Source organism: Triturus cristatus, chromosome 2_1, assembly GCF_964204655.1.
Source record: "Triturus cristatus chromosome 2_1, aTriCri1.1, whole genome shotgun sequence".
NCBI lineage: Eukaryota > Metazoa > Chordata > Amphibia > Caudata > Salamandridae > Triturus > Triturus cristatus.
In genome coordinates this window covers 92,796,570-92,817,262 of record NC_140581.1, presented here as the reverse complement: position 1 = coordinate 92,817,262, position 20,693 = coordinate 92,796,570, and the positions used below count along the sequence as shown (strand labels likewise).

Sequence of the window (20,693 nt, the reverse complement as noted above, 5' to 3'; positions counted from 1 at the left end):
ATGCAACTCGAATTTATGATGCAAATGGATCAATGTAATTGTGATAAAAACCTGTAAAGTGAGCTGTCTCAAAAAATGGGAAGCACCTTCTCTGGGAAATTGATCGCCCTCTACTAATGGGAAGTGAGTGAAAGAAGGAAGGTCACTGAAACTGCAGGGCAGACTGCACACTAAAGGTTGAAACTGCCCGCTCTCACTTTTCTGTTTGCTTAACAGGACCTCAGAGCGTGGCCAAGCCATAGACTGGCATTAAAGACATACTGAACTTTATTACTGTAAGAAAATATATGTTTATATAAAACAGAAAATATACAATGAAATACCCTTCTCTTATATGAACCATTGGCTTTGACATTTACAGCAAATAACTTACAGATGAAGAGAAGACATATCAAAGAGAGAAGACATTCTGATATTTTGCAGTAAGATGTCTGGATTTAAAGAGACACAAGTGTTTCCCTTGGTGTCTCTGGTTTGGCGAAGAGGTAGGGCTAATAGGCAAATAATATTTTTCTTTTCAGAGGCAAGTTTGCACTGCTAGGCGGAAAATTGTAACGATAACTAATGAAGTGATGTTTTACGTCTGTTTAGGAGAACGTGACAGGAGAAAAGTAATTCTAGGGGTGATAAAGGTTTGTGGAATGATTTTGGAGGTGACGACTGAGCAATCAAAACTAGGAGTCCTTGGAGTTTGTCTGGAGATAGTCCTGTATTTTCGTTTTCACGGTTTCTTCTTCGGGAATGTTCTCCTTCAGATGTGGAACTAAGTAAAGTGGCAGATATCTGTAAAAGAGAAAAAAAATGTCAAATAAGGGAAGCCATTTTTAATGGAAGGGAATAAGAGCCTACTGTTTCATTAGTATTTGTTTGCACAGGCACACACATGCCGGCGAACCATATATGAATATAGAACAACAGATGCTGGGAACTTTCAGGAAAAAACATGCCTCTGGGTTATGATCACAAGAAAATACTCTACCACAATTTTCCCCAAACACCTGGACCATGAAATGCACAAAACATATAGACCGAAAGCCTTATTATAATTGTGCCATATGTATGTGGGAGTTGTGTACCCTCCACGTCCATGATTTCTCAGCCACGACCAGCAAAACTGATCATATTAGAATTACAATCTGCCTTGATGCCATATAATCTGTTTGTTACATAGCACTTCCTTCAATGGGCTTTATATTGAAGTACCAGTCTCAGGGGCAGCTGGTGAAATTTGAAAGTGGTGGGGCGTAAAATTGTAGTATTGCACTGCAGTGAGCGAGCGTGTCCGACAACCTAATTTTGAAAAAAGAGTGTGAAAATGGTGCATTTTCAAGCAAATTTTAGGAAGCAGGAAGGTTAATAAAAGCAATAAGATTGAATTATTTATCATTTAAGAAATCGCCAATTTTTATGAGCTATAGAGGACAATCTTTGCGTATGCTGATGTTATAATTTGCCCACATTAACCTTTGAAAACACTGATACACTTGTAATGGTTTTAACTATACAATAAATACATTCATTGACTGTGCAGTGCTGTACAGTGCAGGGAAAGAGCAGGCTGGACCCGACTGTGTCAGTCGCAGCCACTTATCTCCGACTTGCAAGCAGGCACACAGCCCACTGAGCTACCCTGATGGCCTCCTATGACAATGTTATTTGCCCCTCGTGACACAGCCTTGACCAGAGAATCCCCTGCTTGAACTGGGGCCCATGACAACCTTCCTATGCCACGCTGAGTCTAGGAGAAGGTTTGTACGGCTGCCGCCAGTACTGGTTTGAAAGCTCGGACATCAGCAGCTTTCACTGGAACTACTGTGCAATTCAGACACACTTCCTCTGAAAACTGAAACCCTGCTAAGGTCCCACATATTAACCCTTTCAACAATAACCACGTTACCCCCTTTAACTCTCTGCGCATTCTAAAACACTTTCTTCAGTGAGACCCAGAGGCATTCTGGTACTTGCAGTCTTTCACACCACATCCATTTTGGTATTCTGGAGTTGTTTCTAGTGAGACTCGGCGGTATTCTGGTTCCTTCAGCCATTCACATCAGTCTTTCCTGTATTCTCTCAACTTAAAGTCAATATAAAATGCATCTAATTAATCCCCTTAGATACGTTCTCCAGATAGTTTTCTGACGCTCTTTGAGTTCTGGGTTATTATATGAGTATATTATGCCATGAAAAATAGAGACACCATGTTACAAAAATCTGCATCACTCAAACAATTACCCTCTGCTCAGCTATCAATAAAAGAACAGAGCTTCCACCTGCAGGAGCCATTTTATTTTACACATATATATTTTTCGTCTACAGGTGCAGTTTCGACTAGGCCTGGGCGGCAAATTCCGCTCCGCTCGCGGAATTTGCGGAATTTGCGTAATTTCGCGTTCCGCGGAGAACGCGAAATTGCCCAAAAGTCTGCTTTCCGCAATTTCGCGAAATTTTTGCTTGTTCGCGTTCTCAAAATGCATATTTGCGAGATATTTCTCCTCGAGCACGCAAACAGCAATTGCGAACAGGAAAAAAGCATCGCGAACAAGCAATTCCGCGTGTTCGCGGAATTTCTGCGTGTTCGCGGAGATTTTTTACCGTTTCGCGGAGATTTGCGTAACGCAATTACGCAAATTCCGCCCACCCCTAGTTTCGACAGCTGATTGGAGCACAAGGTTACACGCATAAGCACCGTAATGGCCAAGGGAGGCTGAGAACCTTAAAACCCGAGCCAGGGACGCACGTTGACGTGTGTTCACCAGAACTTTTCAAAAAAAGAATTTTCGTCACTCAGTGATAACTTCAGAGAGCAACTGCTTTGGTGTACGGCAGTGATACATACCCGTCTTCAATACTGTCCTCCGTAAAGGAGATCAGAACACACGCTAGAGACAAGTTCACCTATGTACGCAAAGCAGACCATAGTAATGTTGAAACTGCTGGTGCAGCCGCTCGAGTGTGTGTTGGTAAAGGCATGTAAGTACATGAGCAGAGTGTTTATGTTCCTGCTGGGAACACTCAGCAGCGCTGAGTAAAAGATTCCAACATTTCACTATGAACGCCACTTTCCAGGTGTGAATCAGAGAGTGTTGACTTTTATGGAAGCTTGAAGACCAGCAGATAAAACAGCAGTATGTAAAGTGCATGTGCTGGATTAGTGCCATTCCTAGATGAACAGTGAATCCCAACCCTCCCCTCTCTCACCCTCATTCACTCTTATACTTGAATTAAAGCGCACAAATGCAAGTTACACGCACACGTCCGGGTTCGTCATTCTGAGTTCAGACTATTTTTTTAATTTACACCCCACAGATTAACACAGACCTGCAGAACCACAAACAGACAACTATAACCCCAGACAGAGGCAGGGATATATTCAAACACACACACTTACTTTCATAAAGATACAAACACTGGCACAGAGAAAACACAATCACCGGCAGAGCTTGCATACGCAGTAACACACTCAGTCGCGGCTTGCGGGGGGTGGGGTGTCGGGGGGGAAGGGGGTTTTGCGCGTGGGTGCCGGGAGTTTTAAAATAAAATTAAAATTAAAAATCCATTCCTACCTGACCAGGCAGGTCCGCGCCGCCTCGCCGGGTCCGTTGGCGCCTACCTACACTCAGGAACAGCCGCATCACTGCTGGCAAGTGGGTGGCAACCCCTCTCAGCCAATCCTGGCGCTGCCAGAAGCACCAGGATTGGCTGAGGGCACAGTTACTCTCCGCCCACCTGCCCATTAGGAGACAGAGGTTTGAGCCTTTGCTCAACCCTCGCTCTCCTAATGGGCATGCGCCAGCCTGTGCAGCCACTAGTGTGCATGACTGGGCACTGAGGAAAAATTCTCCGACCTTCCCCACTCATGCGCACTTGTGCATTGTGCACTGCTGCTGCATGCCCCTGGTGACGGTCTGACTGACACTGAGAGTTTACTTAAGTTCAGCAGCTGCGGGCGGGAGGGGGCAACGCCCCAATGGACGCACCGCACCGGACCAGTCTTATAAATATTTTTTCCGTATCACAACACATGGGCTGGTCCTAAATCCACGTCATGAATCTGAGGGTAGAGGGATCCCATATCCAATGCACAATCCTACGCTTAACTAGCACAATTACAAGACTCATGAATTTCTCGTTTGCTGGCTCCGGCTTCAGCAGTTAGACTAGCAGTAGCCATAACAGATTAATGCCGCACTACACACCTGGGGCCAGATTAGAGTGCGGTTACTCTATCAAGGAGTATTTTACGTTTTTATTTATTTTACCATTTTACTTTAAATTTAGCAATGTCTTTTGCCCCAGTGGACAGCTCTTACATTGGCAGGAACCCCTGTCACGAGAGTTCTTGTCAACGCACTGAAAGTGTGTCATACGACTCCGCCAACATGATGGAGCAGAGCAGCACACTTTCAATTTCTTTTTTTTTCTTTTCAAAAAGAAAATCCCAAAGCTTTATTTCCTTTTTGAAAATAAAAAAAAAGGCTTCCTTTGCCATGGGAGTCCTTTACCATGACGAGGGGAGCATTTAGAATTTTCACAGCCCCTTACCCCCAGGGTTTTCCTGGCAGTGACAGCCAGTGAAATCAGACCTCTTATTCCGCCCATCAAACTTAAGTGGGCGAAATTAGAGGGCTGCCTCCGATGGCCCTTACTTTGCAGGGTCGTCAGAGGGGCTGAATCACGGGGGAGATTAAGTAGCCTCTGCAGTGATTATTCCTAAGGTTTACCCGCATCTTTTTTTGGCGGGCGCACCACAGTATTGGCGGTATAGATTCTACACTACCGCTGCGACTGAGTATCCATACCACCAAGGCATAATTTGGGCCCTTGGTACCAAAAGCAGTTCTAAATTGTGCACCGATTTTTTGCGAACAGCAATTATTTTTGTAAACGACTTACATACTAATAAATAGATTTTGCAAAATAAGACTGCTTTTCAAAAAAGAAAGCATTTCTGTTTTTTAAAGCAGGCTGATTTTCTTGAAAGTGAATGGGGCTACTTTAAAAAGAAATGTTTTTTTTTTACAGTTTCACTGAGGGTTGGCAGTGGTCACCTTTACCATTGTGTAGAATAGATCGTCCTAAGCTTGTTTACCAATTAGCAGATAAGTTACCACTCCAGCTTCAGAGTCAGTAACTTTTCAATGGTTTCCGCCCAGAATTATAGTTGTGCACCATTTATATATCAGGGTACGAGCAACAATTTAGAAGGGATGACCACAACACAGCCCTTCAAAATTGTAATCCATTTCTAAATCCCCTTACCAATTTGTAAAGACTATTCGCAGTAAATAACAGATGTTACTATTACTTAAATTACCTCCATTCGTGAGAAAGGAAGGCTAAGTCGGCCTTGCTGAGATTAAAAATCATGACCTTCCAATCACCGCTTTGTTCCAGCGGTGAACGGTCAGCTCATGATTTGAGCCCTCAAATGTTCTTTGATCAAAAGGAATATGCTACTTACCAGTATGCATCTGTTCTTGGCATGTAGAGCTGCAGATCTACACACTTGTGCATAGATCGCCATCTGGTGTTGGGCCCGGATGTTTGCAGTTTGTTTTTCCTCTTGGAAAGTCTTTGGAAGTCACGAGGTCGGTGACTCCTCCTTTGGATCGTATTGCGCATGGGCTTCGGCTCCATCCTCAGATTGTTTTTCGCCAGCAGGGAAAGATGGAGCGTAGTAGTAACAGTGAAGATGCCCATGTGTGTGCTATCTAAATAAGATAAACTGGAACAGATAAAGGTAGCCGGGGAGGCGGGTGGGCGTGTGTAGATCTGCAGCTCTACATGCCAAGAACAGATGCATACTGGTAAGTAGCATATTCCGTTCGAGGCATATGAGCTGCAGATTACACACTTGTGCATAGATTATATAGCAGTACCCACCGTTAGCGGCGACCACCCGTATCTGTTGCAGTGGTTTGAAATAATGTTTTGAGTACAGCCTGGCCCACACTAGCTTGTTGCTTAGTTTGCACATCTATACAATAGTGTTTGGTGAAAGTGTGCGGTGTTGACCATGTAGCTGCTTTGCAGATATCATCTAATGGGATGTTCCCTAAGAATGCCATGGAAGCCCCTATTTTTCGTGTAGAATAGGCTTTCGGGGGAATGGATAGCGTTCGCTTTGCTTTATGGTAGCAGATTTGAATGCATTTTACATTCCACCTAGCTATCCCCGATTTTGAGATGGGGTTACCTTTGTGTGGTGGAGAGAAAGAAACAAACAGTTGTTTGGTCTTACGGAAAGGTTGTGTTCTCTGAATGTAGTAGAGTAAGGCTCGTTTCACATCCAGTGTGTGAAGAGCCCTTTCTGCAACGGTTTGTGGTTGCGAGAAAAATACTGGTAGTTCTACTGTTTGTATCTCACTGACCCTTCTAAGGGAAGTGATGGCTACAAGAAAAGCGGTTTTCCATGTTAGGAACTGTAGTTCGCATTTATGGAGAGGCTCGAAGGGAGGCCCCATTAGCCTTGTGAAAACGATATTTAAGTTCCACACAGGTGAGGGTGGCACTCTGGAGGGAATTATTCTTTTAAGGCCTTCCATGAAGGCTTTAATGGCAGGTACTCTGAAGAGTGAGAGATGTTGCCTGTTTTGTAGGTAAGCTGCAATAGCTGCGTGGTGTAGTCGAATGGACGTATAGGCTAGATTGCACCTTTGTAGGTGGAGTAAGTAGCCTATTATGTGTTGAATGGACACGTCCAGTGGATTGATGGTGCTGTTATAGCAATAAACAACAAAACGTTTCCATTTGGCGGCGTAGCACGCTCTAGTGGTAGGTCTTCTAGCTTCTCTGATGACGTTCATACAGTCAGGGGGAAGATTTAGGTACCCGAATTGGTTCTTGGTTAAGAGGTGTGGAGAGAGGTGTAGTTTTTGGTGCGGCACTATAGATAGTTACAGCAGTGTGGTATACAACGTTGGAGCTACTAGGATTAGTGAGGGAGTGTTGCTGTAGTTTGCGCACCACTAGTGGAATGAGTGGGAGAGGCGGAAAAGCGTACGCAAATTTGCCTGACCAGTTCATCCATATCGCATTTCCTTTGGACAATGGGTGTGGGTATCTGGCGGCGAAGCTTGGGCATTTGGTGTTTTCGTGGGTGGCGAAGAGGTCCATCTGTGGATGCCCCCACATTTGCAAGTATGGGTGAAGAACTTGCGGGTGAAGCTCCCACTCGTGGATCTGTTGTGTCTGTCTGCTGAGCAGATCTGCCACTGTGTTTTGGACTCCTGGGACATGCTGAGCTAGGAGAAAGATTTCTGGGGTATCGCCCATCTCCATATGCTCTGTGCTAGATGAGAGAGCTGTGGAGAGTGTGTACCGCCTTGTTTTTGGATATAATACATGGCTGTCATGTTGTCTGTGCGGATCAGGACTGCCTTGCCTGAAATTTGAGTTTGAAAAGATTTTAGGGCTAAGAAGATTGCTAGTAACTCCAGATGGTTGATATGGAGTAACTTTTGTTGAGGTGTCCACTTGCCCTGTGTGGTGAGATGTAGTAGATGAGCTCCCCAGCCGGAGAGCGATGCGTCCGTTGTCAGTACTATTTGAGGAACCGGGTCCAGGAACGGTCGACCTTTGGAAAGGTTTGTGGTGTTCCACCACTGCAGAGAGCGATGGGTGCGACCGTCTACCAACACCAGATCTGTTAATTGACCCTGGGCCTGGTTCCATTGGTGCGCTAAGCACTCTTGGAGAGGACGCATCTGGAGTCTTGCGTGAGGCACTATGAAAATGCAAGAGGCCATCATCCCTATTAGTTGCATAAACACTCGAGCTGAAAGGGAGTGTTGTAGTGCGAATTTTGCGCGCAGAGCTTGAATGCTTGCAATCCTGGCCGGATTGGGGTAGGCTAGTGCTCTTGAGGTGTCTATGGTGGCACCGAGGTATTGTTTTATGTGGGATGGTTGGAGATGGGACTTCTGGTGGTTTACTGTGAAGCACAGCTGGTGGAGTAATTGAATGGTGGTAGATGTGTGTTGAACACACTGATTGTACGACCCGGCTTTTATCAGCCAGTCGTCTAAGTATGGGAAGACGTGGATGTGTTGTCTTCGTAAATGTGCTGCTACCACTGCTAGGCACTTGGTGAATACCCTTGGCGCTGTTGTGACCCTGAACGGGAGCACCTTGAATTCGAAGTGTTGTCCGTCCACTACAAATCTGAGGTACTTCCTGTGAGCTTTGTGCACCGGAATGTGAAAATACGCGTCTTTTAGATCTAGGGTGGTCAAAAAGTCGTTTTGGGAGAGGAGCGGAAGTACCTGCTGAAGCGTTACCATATGAAAATGGTCAGAGTGTATGTACGTGTTTAGGGGCCGGAGATCTAGGATGGGCCGCAGAGTCTCGTCCCTTTTTGGTATGAGAAAATATAGGGCGTAGACTCCCATGTTTTGTTGGTTGGTAGGAAGAGGTTCTATTGCCTGTTTTTGTAAGAGGGAGACTACCTCCTGCTTTAGGAGTATTAAATGTTCTTGTGACATTGGGCGCTGCCTGGGTGGAATGTTTGGGGGGGTAGATATTAGTTCTAGGCAGTAGCCTGATTGAATTATTTGTGTCACCCATTTGTCTGAGGTGATGGTAGCCCAGACGGGAAGGAAATGTTGGAGTCTGCCCCCGACCGGAGTGGAATGGTCTGGGAGGAGTGGGGGGAAGTCATTGGGTAGGCGTTGTGGCAGAGCGGGCGTTGTTTGTTTTGCCTCTGCCTTTATTATTGTTACCCCTATGGCCGCCTCTTTGATAACCCCTCGTGAAGGTGGACTGAGTGGGGGATTTGTACGAAGTGGACGCGGTATCTGAGGAGTAGCCTCTAGATCAGGGGTACTCACAAACTTTCTGTCGGGGGCCAAAATTACAGTGTGGTTAGTGGCCGAGGGCTGCACTGGTAGGGGTGGAGTCAGTGGGGGCAGGATCAGTGGGGGGCGGAGCTAGAGTAAAAAAAAACCTTTCAAAACATTAGGCAATGCTGTATTTCACAATCAGATGCAACTACAAAGAGCACATTTTGATAATAAATTTTTATTTGAAGGCATTTAGTGAAAGTAGAACAGCAAGTACAAAGGCAAACATAATGGGGAAAAGTCTTTCCCAAGGCACAGAGTTTATCCACTGATTTTACATTTCATGTCCGCAATTAACTTCTTGTATTCTGGAACCTTTTCAGAGAGTGCAAGTCTCATGAGGTGATCCAGATGTGCATCAGTCAGTTTGTTTCTTAGTTTGTTTTTTATAGCACCCATTGTAGAAAAGGAATACTCGCATACAAATGTGGAGCCAAACATGCAAAGTATTCTCTTTGCCAAGGTAAAAAGAAGAGGGAATTTTTCAGGTGGCACACTTTGCCAGAAATCTTCTGGTTCCTTCCCCAAGAAAGAGGACTCGAGCACAGAGCTGAATTGCATGTCAATTAGTTCCATCTCAGCTTGTGCCCTTTTCAAACCAAGAAGTTCAACAGCTTCAAGATTCCTTGCACTAACCATCCATGGATTTTCTACAAGTCTGAAAAGTGGCGTGAGAACTCTGAACTGAGAAAATCTCCTCTTAATGTCCCCAGACACTTCCTCCAGATAAGTACACAGATTGAGACTGAACAACATTTCCTGAGCTTTTTCAACCCTCTGTGTTAAAGCCTGCAACTTAGGAAAGTGTGTGAGATCACCATCGTTCATCTGCTCTCGGAACAGCTCGAGTTTACTTTCGAAGGAGTATATGGCACTCATCATTGAGGACACAAGTTTCTGTCTACCTTGAAGTGCCAGATTGAGTGTGTTGAAATGTGAGAAGATGTCACACAGAAAATGGAGCATGGTGAGCCATTGCAAGTCATATCATTCTGGGAAGGACTGCCCTCGGCTGATTACAAATTGTTCAATTTCAGGAAGCAAACTAATAAATCTTTCTAGCACTCTACCTTTGCTCAACCACCTAACCTCAGTATGCAACAACAGATCTGCATATTCACTTTCCGCATCCCTCAGCAATAATTTAAAAAGTCTGTGGTTGAGTGCTTTTGCTCGAATATAATTAATAATTTTAACGACTTGCTTCATAACCTCATTTAGTTGCCCTTGTTTTATTTTGGCGCATAATGCTTCCTGATGGATTATACAATGATAATCAATTAAAGTGGATGATTGAAGTTTTTTTCTTAATAGAGATACAAAGCCCTTCTCATGTCCAATCATGGAGGGTGCCCCATCTGTAGTGACACTTACAAGATTGTTCAATGGCAGGTGATGAGATTCAAAGAAATGACACATGCTGGCCAATACATCCTATCCTCTTGTGTGACCATGCAATGGCAAAAAGCAGAGTAGCTCTTCCTTTGGAATGATTCCTTGTTCCAAATACCTCACCCAAATCATTAACTCTGCCACATCACCTACATCTGTTGACTCATCCACAGCAATGCTAAAGAAAGGGGACAGCTTGACTGTATTGATGACCTGCGCTAGAACATTGTCACCCATTGACTCGATGCGACGTGTGCATGTGGAATCTGACAGTTGCAATGCACCTATTTCCTTCATAATGTTTGATTTATTAGGATAGTTGGCAAATAAAATGTCTGCTGCCGAGAGAAAACACTTCTTAACCAGCTCTGCTTCTGTAAATGGCTTTTTATGTTTGGCAAGTAAGTAGCAAATTTGGAAGGATGCCTCGGTTACTGCCTCGGATTCTTTCATCTGGCACAGAAAGAGCTTTTGTTGGGATACAAGTGCTTCCTTTAGTGATGCCACCTTCGCAGAACGCAGTTTGGAGTTCAGTGGAAAGTTTGCAGTGTATCCAGAGTGGCGCGTTTTGTAGTGCCGTTCCAGATTATACCCCTTAAGCACATTTACTTTCTCTTTGCAAAGCAAACAAGTGGCTTTTTCTTTTGGGCATTCCACAAACAAGTACTCTTCTTCCCATGCTTCCTGGAAGGTCCTGTGTTCACTCTGGATCGATCTGGGTCGTTTGCAAGGCTTGGAAACTGGACTGTAGGCCATTGCGGAGCTCTCCAGCTACTTTGTTACTACACAATAAGTAACAAGGACCAGGATTCGGATTTTGCGCCCGACAGCACCCTACGACTGGTAAACCGACACACCCCACGACCGATACTGCGTCACGACCGATGGACCAACACCACTTCGCGCAACAGATCTGTGAGCAACATCAAAGTAATGTTTTGTTTAAACATACAACATAATGGGTAAACCTGCACATGTCACTCAATAGGGATTTGAAATAAATGGCATGCACACACACGTATTTAAAAGCACACGTTCACGCGCAGGTATCTTGGCGCTAAATAACAGATGTTTGTTGCTACCCAACTCATTTTATCGACCTCAGATGGATGAAGGGCAGGACCCGCCGGGATTTGAACCTGTGACCATGAGGTAGAACGCAGGCACCTGCAGTGGACAAGGGGAGGGCCCTGGTTTCAGGTGGGGACAATTTTAACAAAACATTGTAGCTCAACTTTGCCCTCTATGCCAGCTGATATCTATGCTTGAGGCCGAACCCGATCAATCAACCGCCATCAATCAATGCCCCTACTTCGTGCAAATTTGTTCCCGCGCAAAGCTACTTTAAAACAGAGCCAACCAAATCTCACATAATAGGATATTTTGCCGTTTATGTTTGAACTGCTTTTGTGGAAAAGGGGAGGAAAAGCGCTGATGACAGAAACTGCACGGCTGAGAGACAAATGGCTTGTGATAGCACTTTGAAGCATATTTGGGACATTCTGTGATTGGATACGTATCCCAATTTGTCAATGTATTTTAATGTCTGAAGGCAGTGCGTGTTTTTCGCGGTGCCTGGTAGTGGGTCACAAAGGTGTAACTCATCCAGTTCTTGGCCTTTCTGGTGAACTGAGGAGGTGATAGGGAGGAGGCCAAAAGGGTCACATTTAGAGCTCTGATGGTCTGGACCCCTCGGACCTCAGAGTTATGGTAAAGGAGAAAGCCTGAAAGAGATTGCCCAAAAAAGGGGGCTGCATGGGGTCTAATTCTTTCAAAAAGCTTCCCCATTTCCTCAGCGAACTGTACTGAAGAAAGTGTTTAGAAATGCAGGCTTATATGTTTTTAATGGGCCAGCACTACAATTATTGCAGCAGGTGTATTGGCATAATGGCAATTACTAGCACATAGGGGCAAGGGGAGCCATTAGGGCACAGTCTCAGACACTATTCTGGACTGACTGGTGAACTAAATAGTTGGGGATCAGTATCAGAGATAATTTACCATATTAGACATTGGTAGATACATATTTTCCACTGCTCTTTCTAAAGGAATTTGATGCTTTTGGTAGGACTAACAATAGCAGTTATAGAGCACAACGAAATACAATATAGCATGACAAGATAAAGTAACAACACAACTAGAATATAATAAAGCACAAGACAACACATTTAAAACATAATGCAACCCACCAATAACACTATAGCATACAAAAACAACATTCAATAATTCAGTACAAATTCAGAGCAATACAAAAAACAACACATATCAACCAAAACCATATTAAACATAATAAGTAGGCACAAATATACTTCCCACTCAATACCACCTCCACATGTCAGCTTTCATAATACGATGGTAAAAGGTACATTTACCAAGCACCAAAATACCACTAAAAAATGTGTGAGCAGCACTCAAATATTTCATGGTTTGGCCTGATGACTCTCATATTCTGAACTGACTACAAAGGTTATATGAGGCTAGACATCAATGTGGGGACCATGGCTAGCCAACATAAATCAACAGGGGCTTCCATTTTCACCCAGGAAAAGAGGGAGGTTCGCTAATCGTCAACAGCAAGGTTGAAGTTAAATATGGTGGATATTTTTGGGAAGAAGGTGCTCACGTTTCTTGTTCACACTCCTACTGATACGTAACCCTGTGCTAGACATGGGTATGAAAAAGAGTATGGGTATGAAGGAAACCTCTGTATTTGTAAAATGCACACCAGATACTGAATTTCGAAGCAGCAGTCATTCGTACACCTCTGAATTTGTGGGTACCCATGGGACACTAGCATGTGATTCAGGGGGCACTTTGCAAAATGTCTTCTTTCTTACACACTAACTTACATTCATAAGGCAGACCTGCTAAGAAATCTAATTGATGATAACAAATGCTCGACTATTCTGTGCTCCCACATGGCTCCCAATAACAAGCATTTTGCAATGCAATAGGTCTTGCTTTTACGCCAGTTTAAGCTATTGGCATTGTAAATGACAATGCCTTTTATTTATTACAAAAACTAAAACTAAAAGGCATTGTTATTTGCAATGTGAGTAGCTCAAACTCGCCTCAAAGCAAGAGCTATTGCATTACAAATGCTTGTTTTTTAGCAAGGAGGACACAGCCTTGCTGAGCACCTACCCTGCTGCCTGAATGTCATCGATCGGGTGCAGTCAGAGCTGGCACTCAAGGAAACAGTGCCAAGGACGGTTCTTTCTACAGAAAAAATAGCACGTTTCCTCCTTTACCTTTCAAACTCCTGGGATCCAGACAGCCATATGAAAGGAATAAAGCAAATTGCGATGTATTATTAATGCTGCTGCGTCTTCTAAAGATGCGAGAGTGGCTGGCAAGAACAGACGCATCTCTTCCATCACCAGACTGATCACCACTCGTCATAATGTTTTTTTTTTTTTAAATTTAAACATTTTTAACCATAAAGCTGCCATTAGCAAAACAATGTAGAAGCACGACATTATACATCATAAAAGTAGTCAAATGTCCACAGAGTGACCAAGGTATACAAAATACATAGAATGTCCCCGCAATCCAGTCCAGCAGTCACCATCTAAACAGCCATTATAATGTTTGATTTCTTAACATGGGGGCTAAACGGAGGTCGCGTTGGCAGCGTATTTATCACATTTATGCTAAGTACTTGTGTAACCAGGAGTGCCTTCTGGTTTTTTTGCCAGACACTCCAATGGCCATTTGTTAAACTTCTCTCACTAGCACCAGAAGTCTACCAAGATTGATTCGAGAAGGAATTTACTTTGACAGATGCACACATCTTTACATTCAGAGAGGACCGACAGGGCTGTGCCTAACATCGCTATATAATGCTACAACAGGGGGGCTCTAACTCACAGCACGTGTGGTGGATAGAAATGGAAGAATAAGAACGGAAAAAGAGAGAGAGGTCGGAAAGAAAATATAGGAGACATAGTGAAAACGGGCGAAAAAAGCTGTGGAATCAAGAAGAGAAAAGAGGAGGGGAACTCAAAGAAGGCTAGAAAGAGAAGCAGACAGTAGAGCAGAGCGAGACACGAGATCAAGAACAGGCTGTGAGAAAAATGTGTGTCTAAGCCGCAGATTTTTGCAAAAGGAAGTGAAGGGAAACCGAAGGGAAAGGGAGAAGAGTGTACGGGGGTAAAGGATCAGAGGAGGTCACAAAAAAAAAAACATACCTGTGCAGGCGAAGAGACGCTTTTCCGGACACCAGGCTGCGGCGAAGGTTCTCCGGGGCTGCGGGCTGGAAGGACGACGTCGTCAACAGGAAGCTCACCAAAGGGCCTTTAAAAGTCAGCTGTAACTAGCGCTAGTTACAGCTGACTTTTAAAGGGCCTGAGCTTCGCGCGGGTCCAGGTGTGACGTCAGAGGCAGGCAGGCGAATCACAGGCAAGCAGTAAACAGGGAAGATGGCTGCAGGAGGAAACATTGTGAATACGTATTCAAGCGTATTCACAACGTTTGCTCCTGCGGCCATCTTCCTTGTTTACTCCAAGGAAGGGCATACCAGCATAGTGTAAGATCGAACACGGTCCGCGGGCCGCCAATGAAGGCCGGGCGGGACGCCAGCGGCCCGCGGGCCGTACTATGAGTAACACTGCTCTAGATGTACTGCAAAAGGAAGAGCGGTGAAAGGAGCGTCTAGGAGGGTGTGACTGTAAGGCTCCCATGGACTTTGCAGTATCCGTATCCTTCTTCATTTTTTCTAGGGCCTCATCTACCTTTGGGCCAAATAGATGTTCCTGGTCAAAGGGATGGTTAAGGATGGAGGCTTGCACCTCCGGTTTAAACCCTGATATTCTCAGCCAAGCATGGCGACTCAGGAGGGCGCTTGTATTGATGGCCCAGGAAGCTGTGTCTGCTGCATCTAAGGCACAGCGTATAGAGGTGTTCGTGATAGTCTTACCCTCTTGAATTAGTTTGTTGGCCCTAGCTTTATATTTCTCAGGGAGGTGGTGCATTATGCTCTCTAACTCGTCATAATGTGCCCTGTCATATCTGGCCAATAGCGCTTGAGTATTGGCGATGCGCCACATATTGGCTGCTTGTGACGCAGTGCGTTTCCCTGATGCATCCAGTAGCTTTGACTCTTTGTCAGGTGGTGGTGCTTCGCCTGACGCCTGGGAATTTGCCCTTTTATGTGCAGTGGATACCACTAGAGAGTCTAGTGGAGCTGGCCCTCTGATGTAGGAGGGATCTGTGGGGGCAGCTTTGTATTTTTTCTCGATGCTCGGGTTAATGACCCTGGCTCTAACTGGGTCCTTAAAAACCTCTGGCACATGCTTTACCACTCCTTTAAGCATAGGTAATATGGAGGTAGACCTATGTGTGGTGTCGAACGTGTCGAGGAGGAAATCTTCCTCCACGGGGTTGGTATGTATTCTACCCCGTGATAGTGTGCCGCCCTTTGCAGTAGTGCTGGAACCCCAATGAGTCTTCTGGTGGAGATGGCCTGGAGGGGTAAAGGTCATCTTGTGGGACGTTGGGGATATCAGGTATATTTAGTCGTCCCATGGGTCTGGGGATCCTGCAGGAGTGGGGTCCCCTGTGGGTAGTTCCTGGGGGACATCCCCTATGTCATCATATGGGTCTCCATGATCATCATCTTGTGGAGAAGGGGTGGGAGAACGATGAGGTTGGGGTGGAGAAGGCGGAGCTGGTGGAGGTGGAGAAGGTGGAGGAGGTGGGGAAGGTATTCTGAACGGGAAGGTAGCAGAGTCCTTCCTCTTTGGAGGCGGAGGTGGAGGAGGCTTCTCCAAATGTCTCTTTTTGGAATAAAGTGTCAAATGTCCAGTTATTGGATCCTTGGTGAGTGTTTTCTGCAAGAGATCCTGTGTAAATAAGTCCGGTGAGGCTGGTCTGTCCGTCGGAATCGGGGCCGTTGGCTTTTTAGGCTTTTCCGTGCCGGTTCGTTGTTTGGAACCTGGTTTGGGACCCACATCGAGGGCACTTTTTAAATGGAGTCCTTTCCATTAGCCTGGACCGAAGCTTGGAGAGGCCGGAAGGCCGCCGTCGACGACTGGATCTGAAGGTTCGTGCCGATGAGAAGGCGCGTCGAGTGGGGGAGATCGCGATCGAAACAATACCGCGGTTTAAGGTGAGGATTGCGCGTCGACCGTCGAACTGGAAGCTGTTCGGAACCGGAGCGCGAAAATCACATCCGAGCCCGATGGTGGAAAAAAACAATCTGAGGATGGAGCCGAAGCCCATGCGCAAAACGATCCAAAGGAGGAGTCACCGACCTCGTGACTTCCAAAGACTTTCCAAGAGGAAAAACAAACTGCAAACATCCGGGCCCAACACCAGATGGCGATCTAAGCACAAGTGTGTAATCTGCAGCTCATATGCCTCGAACATATATGTTTTAATCAAATATCATCCATGGTAACAAAAAGATTTGTAAATTATTACCCATTGTCTAGCAACAATTCTATTATAATGTAAACATTTCTTTTAGGTATTCAGTGTTAACTGCTATGGCCTATACATTAGGCAGCATACCTCATGGCAGCCTCTGTCTGCTCAGCTGTCTCTTGAGTGCTTTGAAACTTCTTCCAGTAACTTGCAGCTTCTGGTTTCCTATTCAGTTTCCATAAAACATTTATCAGACAAAACATAGCTTCCCGGTGACCTACGAAGTACAACGAAACATGTGTTACAGTCGATGCCTGAAATATGTGCAATAAGCATAGCAGAAAAGTTCAGCACTCTCATAACAAAAGGGAATGATCTTTACCAAACCTTTTCCAGCATGGGTGTTCTCTTTAGTGTTCCCTCATCTTGGACATTGTGAGGCTTGATTTGTATAAGCAAGTGGTGACTCTTTTGCTACTTGTGCTCGTAAACTAGCTCCACTGCTGCTGTGTGGAAACAGCTCCCTCAAGTGACTGGTGCAGGAACCTGCACCAAGGCACAGTGAGGTCTGTAGGCCTCAGGACCATATACTGCAAAGAAACACCTAATGCACGATCATCCATTGCTATGCAGTTGTTGACAAAAACTACCACTAGATCTGGGCGAAATTGTAATTATGCTGGTGTAATTCGGGAGATTCCTTAATTTCACATAAAGGTCTGAGAGCAGTGGATTTACTAATCAACCTGTACCTCAGCACTGTGCCACTTTATGCCCTGAATACAAACAAAGCTCTCTTATACTACAGAGATAGGACCAAAAGACGTCTGTCACGCAGTCACAACAGCTGGTTTTCTGTAACCGGTTTTATTGATTTTATTAATCACACCTCGAACAGAGGCTCTGCACTGAGAACACCTCTCAGAATCAGAATCTTGTATGCCCATCTCATTTCACAGAAGTCAAGGGTCTCGTTACCAAGTTATTCATTACAGCTGCTATCTTCTAACCAGGCATTACTGCCTGGAAGCTCCCAGCTGAAACTTAACTTCCCTGTGCAAGACACTCCAGTAACTCCATTACTCTAGTCTAGGTATTTTGCAACAGACATTAACACACAACCACTAACAAGCAAGAAACACATTTTCATACCTATAATACCACTTCCCTATCATGCATATTTTTACTGATTAATGAACACTGAATATCCCTTACCAATTGGATTTCCAAAAGAAATGTAAAGATTGGATTAAAAAGTTTCTTTGCATGAGGCCATAAATTATAAAAAGTGTCAGAGATGGCGCAGTTGCCCAGGTAGTCAGTTACATCGAATCCTTCAATAAATCAATCAGGATTTAAAAAGTGTGGCAAATCACCCGTCAGGGCCTCAAGGCACTAAGGTTGCTAGCTCCTTTGAACTGATATGTTAATTCAACCAGCCAGGTCTTGAGTCCTTTCCTGAATCCCCACAGCGATGGGGTGGTCCTGAGGTGGAGGGGAAGGTTGTTCCAAGCTTTAGCTGCCAGGTGTGCGAACGAGCGCCCTCCGCTGTTGCCTCAGCAGATCCAGGGGGTGTCTGTGAGGAAGAGAGAGGCGGATCGTAGGTGTTTGGTGGGTTGGTGGAAGATCATGCGTTTGTTGATGTGTGCTGGTCCTTCGCTGTGCAGGGCTCTGTATGCGTAGGTCAGCATCTGGAACTGGCATCTTTTCTGGATCGGGAGCCAGTGTAGCTTCTTGAGCTGGGGCGTGAAATGGGTTCGTCAGGGGATGTCCAGGATGAACGTTGCCACTGAGTTCCTTAGATTCCATTCAAAAACACGCTCCCTTGTTGACCCTTCAGGGCTTTACGTGGAAGTGCAGCTTCAAAAATTCTTAAATATGAGATGTCAGTTTTCACTGTATTTGCATCCTTTCCAAGGAAAGAGATTTCCTTTTGTTTAAAAAAACTGAAGCAGGGGGAGAGGGCTTCCGATATGGCAATCAAAAAAACAGCTCTGCGACACAAGACTGACACAAGATTTACAGAGCGACAGAAGCTATGTGTGTCACGATGAGCAGGTCTGTTAGTGAGAGGATCTCATTTTATTCGAGATCTTGCTCATGGAAGTGGAATCTTTGATTCTCTCATTGGGTGGCAATCATGCAGTTGAATATGGGTGCGACAGTGGTGGCGAGCCGCAAGCCCTGTGTAAGTTGTGCCGGCTTCTAAAGTCCTTGGGAGACACAACAGACCGTGCACAATCTGGGTGTCAGTGGTAGAGCTCGGTGGCCAAAGGAGCGCGACCATACATGTCTTGGACCTACAGCTGAGAACCTTGCTTGTGTCTTCTCTGGGGACCAGAAGGCACAGTGGAGAAATGGCCGCCTCGACCTGACCAGAAAAAAGATCCAACGAGCCCAGAGGATCCTGTCCGCCTCGACTCAAAGGGGCAAAGTCATTGTCAGCTGGTGATGGTGCCTGTTCATGATTCCTTGATGGCTGGTGGGACTTTGTCCTGGCGTGGCTTGGAAATCAGCCTCAACTAGGCACTGAATGATAGCAGTGGGCCTTGAATTGGCCTGACTGAGGACTGGGGCTGGACCTGATTAATAAAGGAAACAAAGGCTCCAATGGGAGTGTAGGGCGGGTCGCTAATCCCACGTTTCTTGAGGTTTAGCACCTGATGTGACTGTACCATGGAAGAAAAGGGTGATGGAGGGAGGCATTCAGAGGGGAAGAACCACCATCTCTCTGGGGGTTGTCTGCTGCTGCCAAGGTCCTTGGTGGCTTGATGAGGTGAACAAGCCCTAGGAATCGACTTGTACATCACTGGCTGGTGAGACCGATGCCCAATAAAACAGAGAATCTTCTGATAGCTGAAAGACTATGCAGCTCTACCATTTTGCCACCTGGCAGGCCCAGGGCCTGCTGGCTGAGGGTTTCCTACAAGCATGCTCCTGTTTGTCACCCAGGGAAAGCATTCTTCCGGGGGTCACTTTCAACTAGACCACTGAATAAATTTAAGGCCCAGAAGGCAGAGTCCGTTAAAAAGCACTTAATGTCACAGAAACTGGATAAAAGAAATGGAGCTGAGGAATCACCTCACAGTGCCAAGTAAAAGACTCTCTTTTGACTCCTGCGGAACTGTAAGCTCGGACTAGGAGAGTCCTATTCAGCTAGCGATGCAGTAATTCACAAGAAATGAGTTACTTGCCTGTAACTCCAGTTCTCCAACATTAATATCTTTCATATAATCACATGCTTGGGTCATCCCCCCTTGTCAGGCTGGGAATCCCTGGTGCATTTAAATAATGCGCAAACAGAGTTAAGATGGCAATAGGCCTGAACAACAGCGTTTGGTTAGTAGCGCATCCACCGCGTTTGAAGCAACCTGAACTTCAGGCAATGCGGTGGAAAAGCAAGTTTTCCTACTACCCCGCAAGGCTACTATAGCTTTGATTTCACACAGTGTGACAAGTATATAATAAACAAACCTTTGACAGGAATGGAGGGAAGTTCGCACATGAATATATGTAGGATTTCAATGTTAGAGAACTGGAGTAAAAAGTAAGTAACTAATTCCTTCTCCAACATTGGATCTTTCATATATTTACATGCTTGAATCAGAATAGTACGCAGTCCACATTGTAAAATATATAAAAATTGGGAAGCAGGCTTACCTTTACGAAACAGGTTCCCAAAGACTGCCTGTCCCACTTCTGCATCAGCTTCTACATCCATTTCAAGACAGTAGTGCTTTGTGAATGTGTTCCTGCGCTTCCAGGTGGCTGCAGATATCTCGCGTAGTCACACCCACACACAGTGCCGCAGTTGACACCCTCACTCTTCCCTGAATTGGACGCTTGGCTTTGGTGTGACAGAAGGCAAAGCTGGCTGAGAGTCAGCGTGCAATCCTCTGCTTGGACAGGGGACAACCTCTTCCTGGCTTTCCAGATGAGACGAACATCTGAACTGATGAGCGTTTGTCTTTTGTTCTGTCGATGTAGAACCTGAGAAATCTACGCAAGTTCAGTAAATGCAATGACCTTTCTGCTGATGTAGATGGGTTTGGGAAGAAAGGCTGCAGAATGACTAGGTTATTTGAGTGAAAGTCA

The 20,693-nt window shown here is 45.3% G+C and overlaps 1 protein-coding gene across 2 annotated transcripts in view; it reads right to left on the bottom strand.

Moving 5' to 3' along the window:
- Positions 1 to 266: 266 nt before the first annotated feature.
- FANCG (FA complementation group G) overlaps positions 267 to 20,693 on the bottom strand; it is a 249,449-nt gene continuing 229,022 nt past the window's right edge. For both annotated transcript variants that reach the window (XM_085628171.1, XM_085628180.1), the window contains 2 exons: positions 16,746 to 16,875; positions 267 to 783 (listed from right to left, as the gene is read on the bottom strand). In XM_085628171.1, coding sequence (XP_085484297.1) covers positions 675 to 783; positions 16,746 to 16,875 — 239 coding nt within the window. In that variant the 3' untranslated portion in view covers positions 267 to 674. The remainder of the gene's footprint in view (positions 784 to 16,745; positions 16,876 to 20,693) is intronic.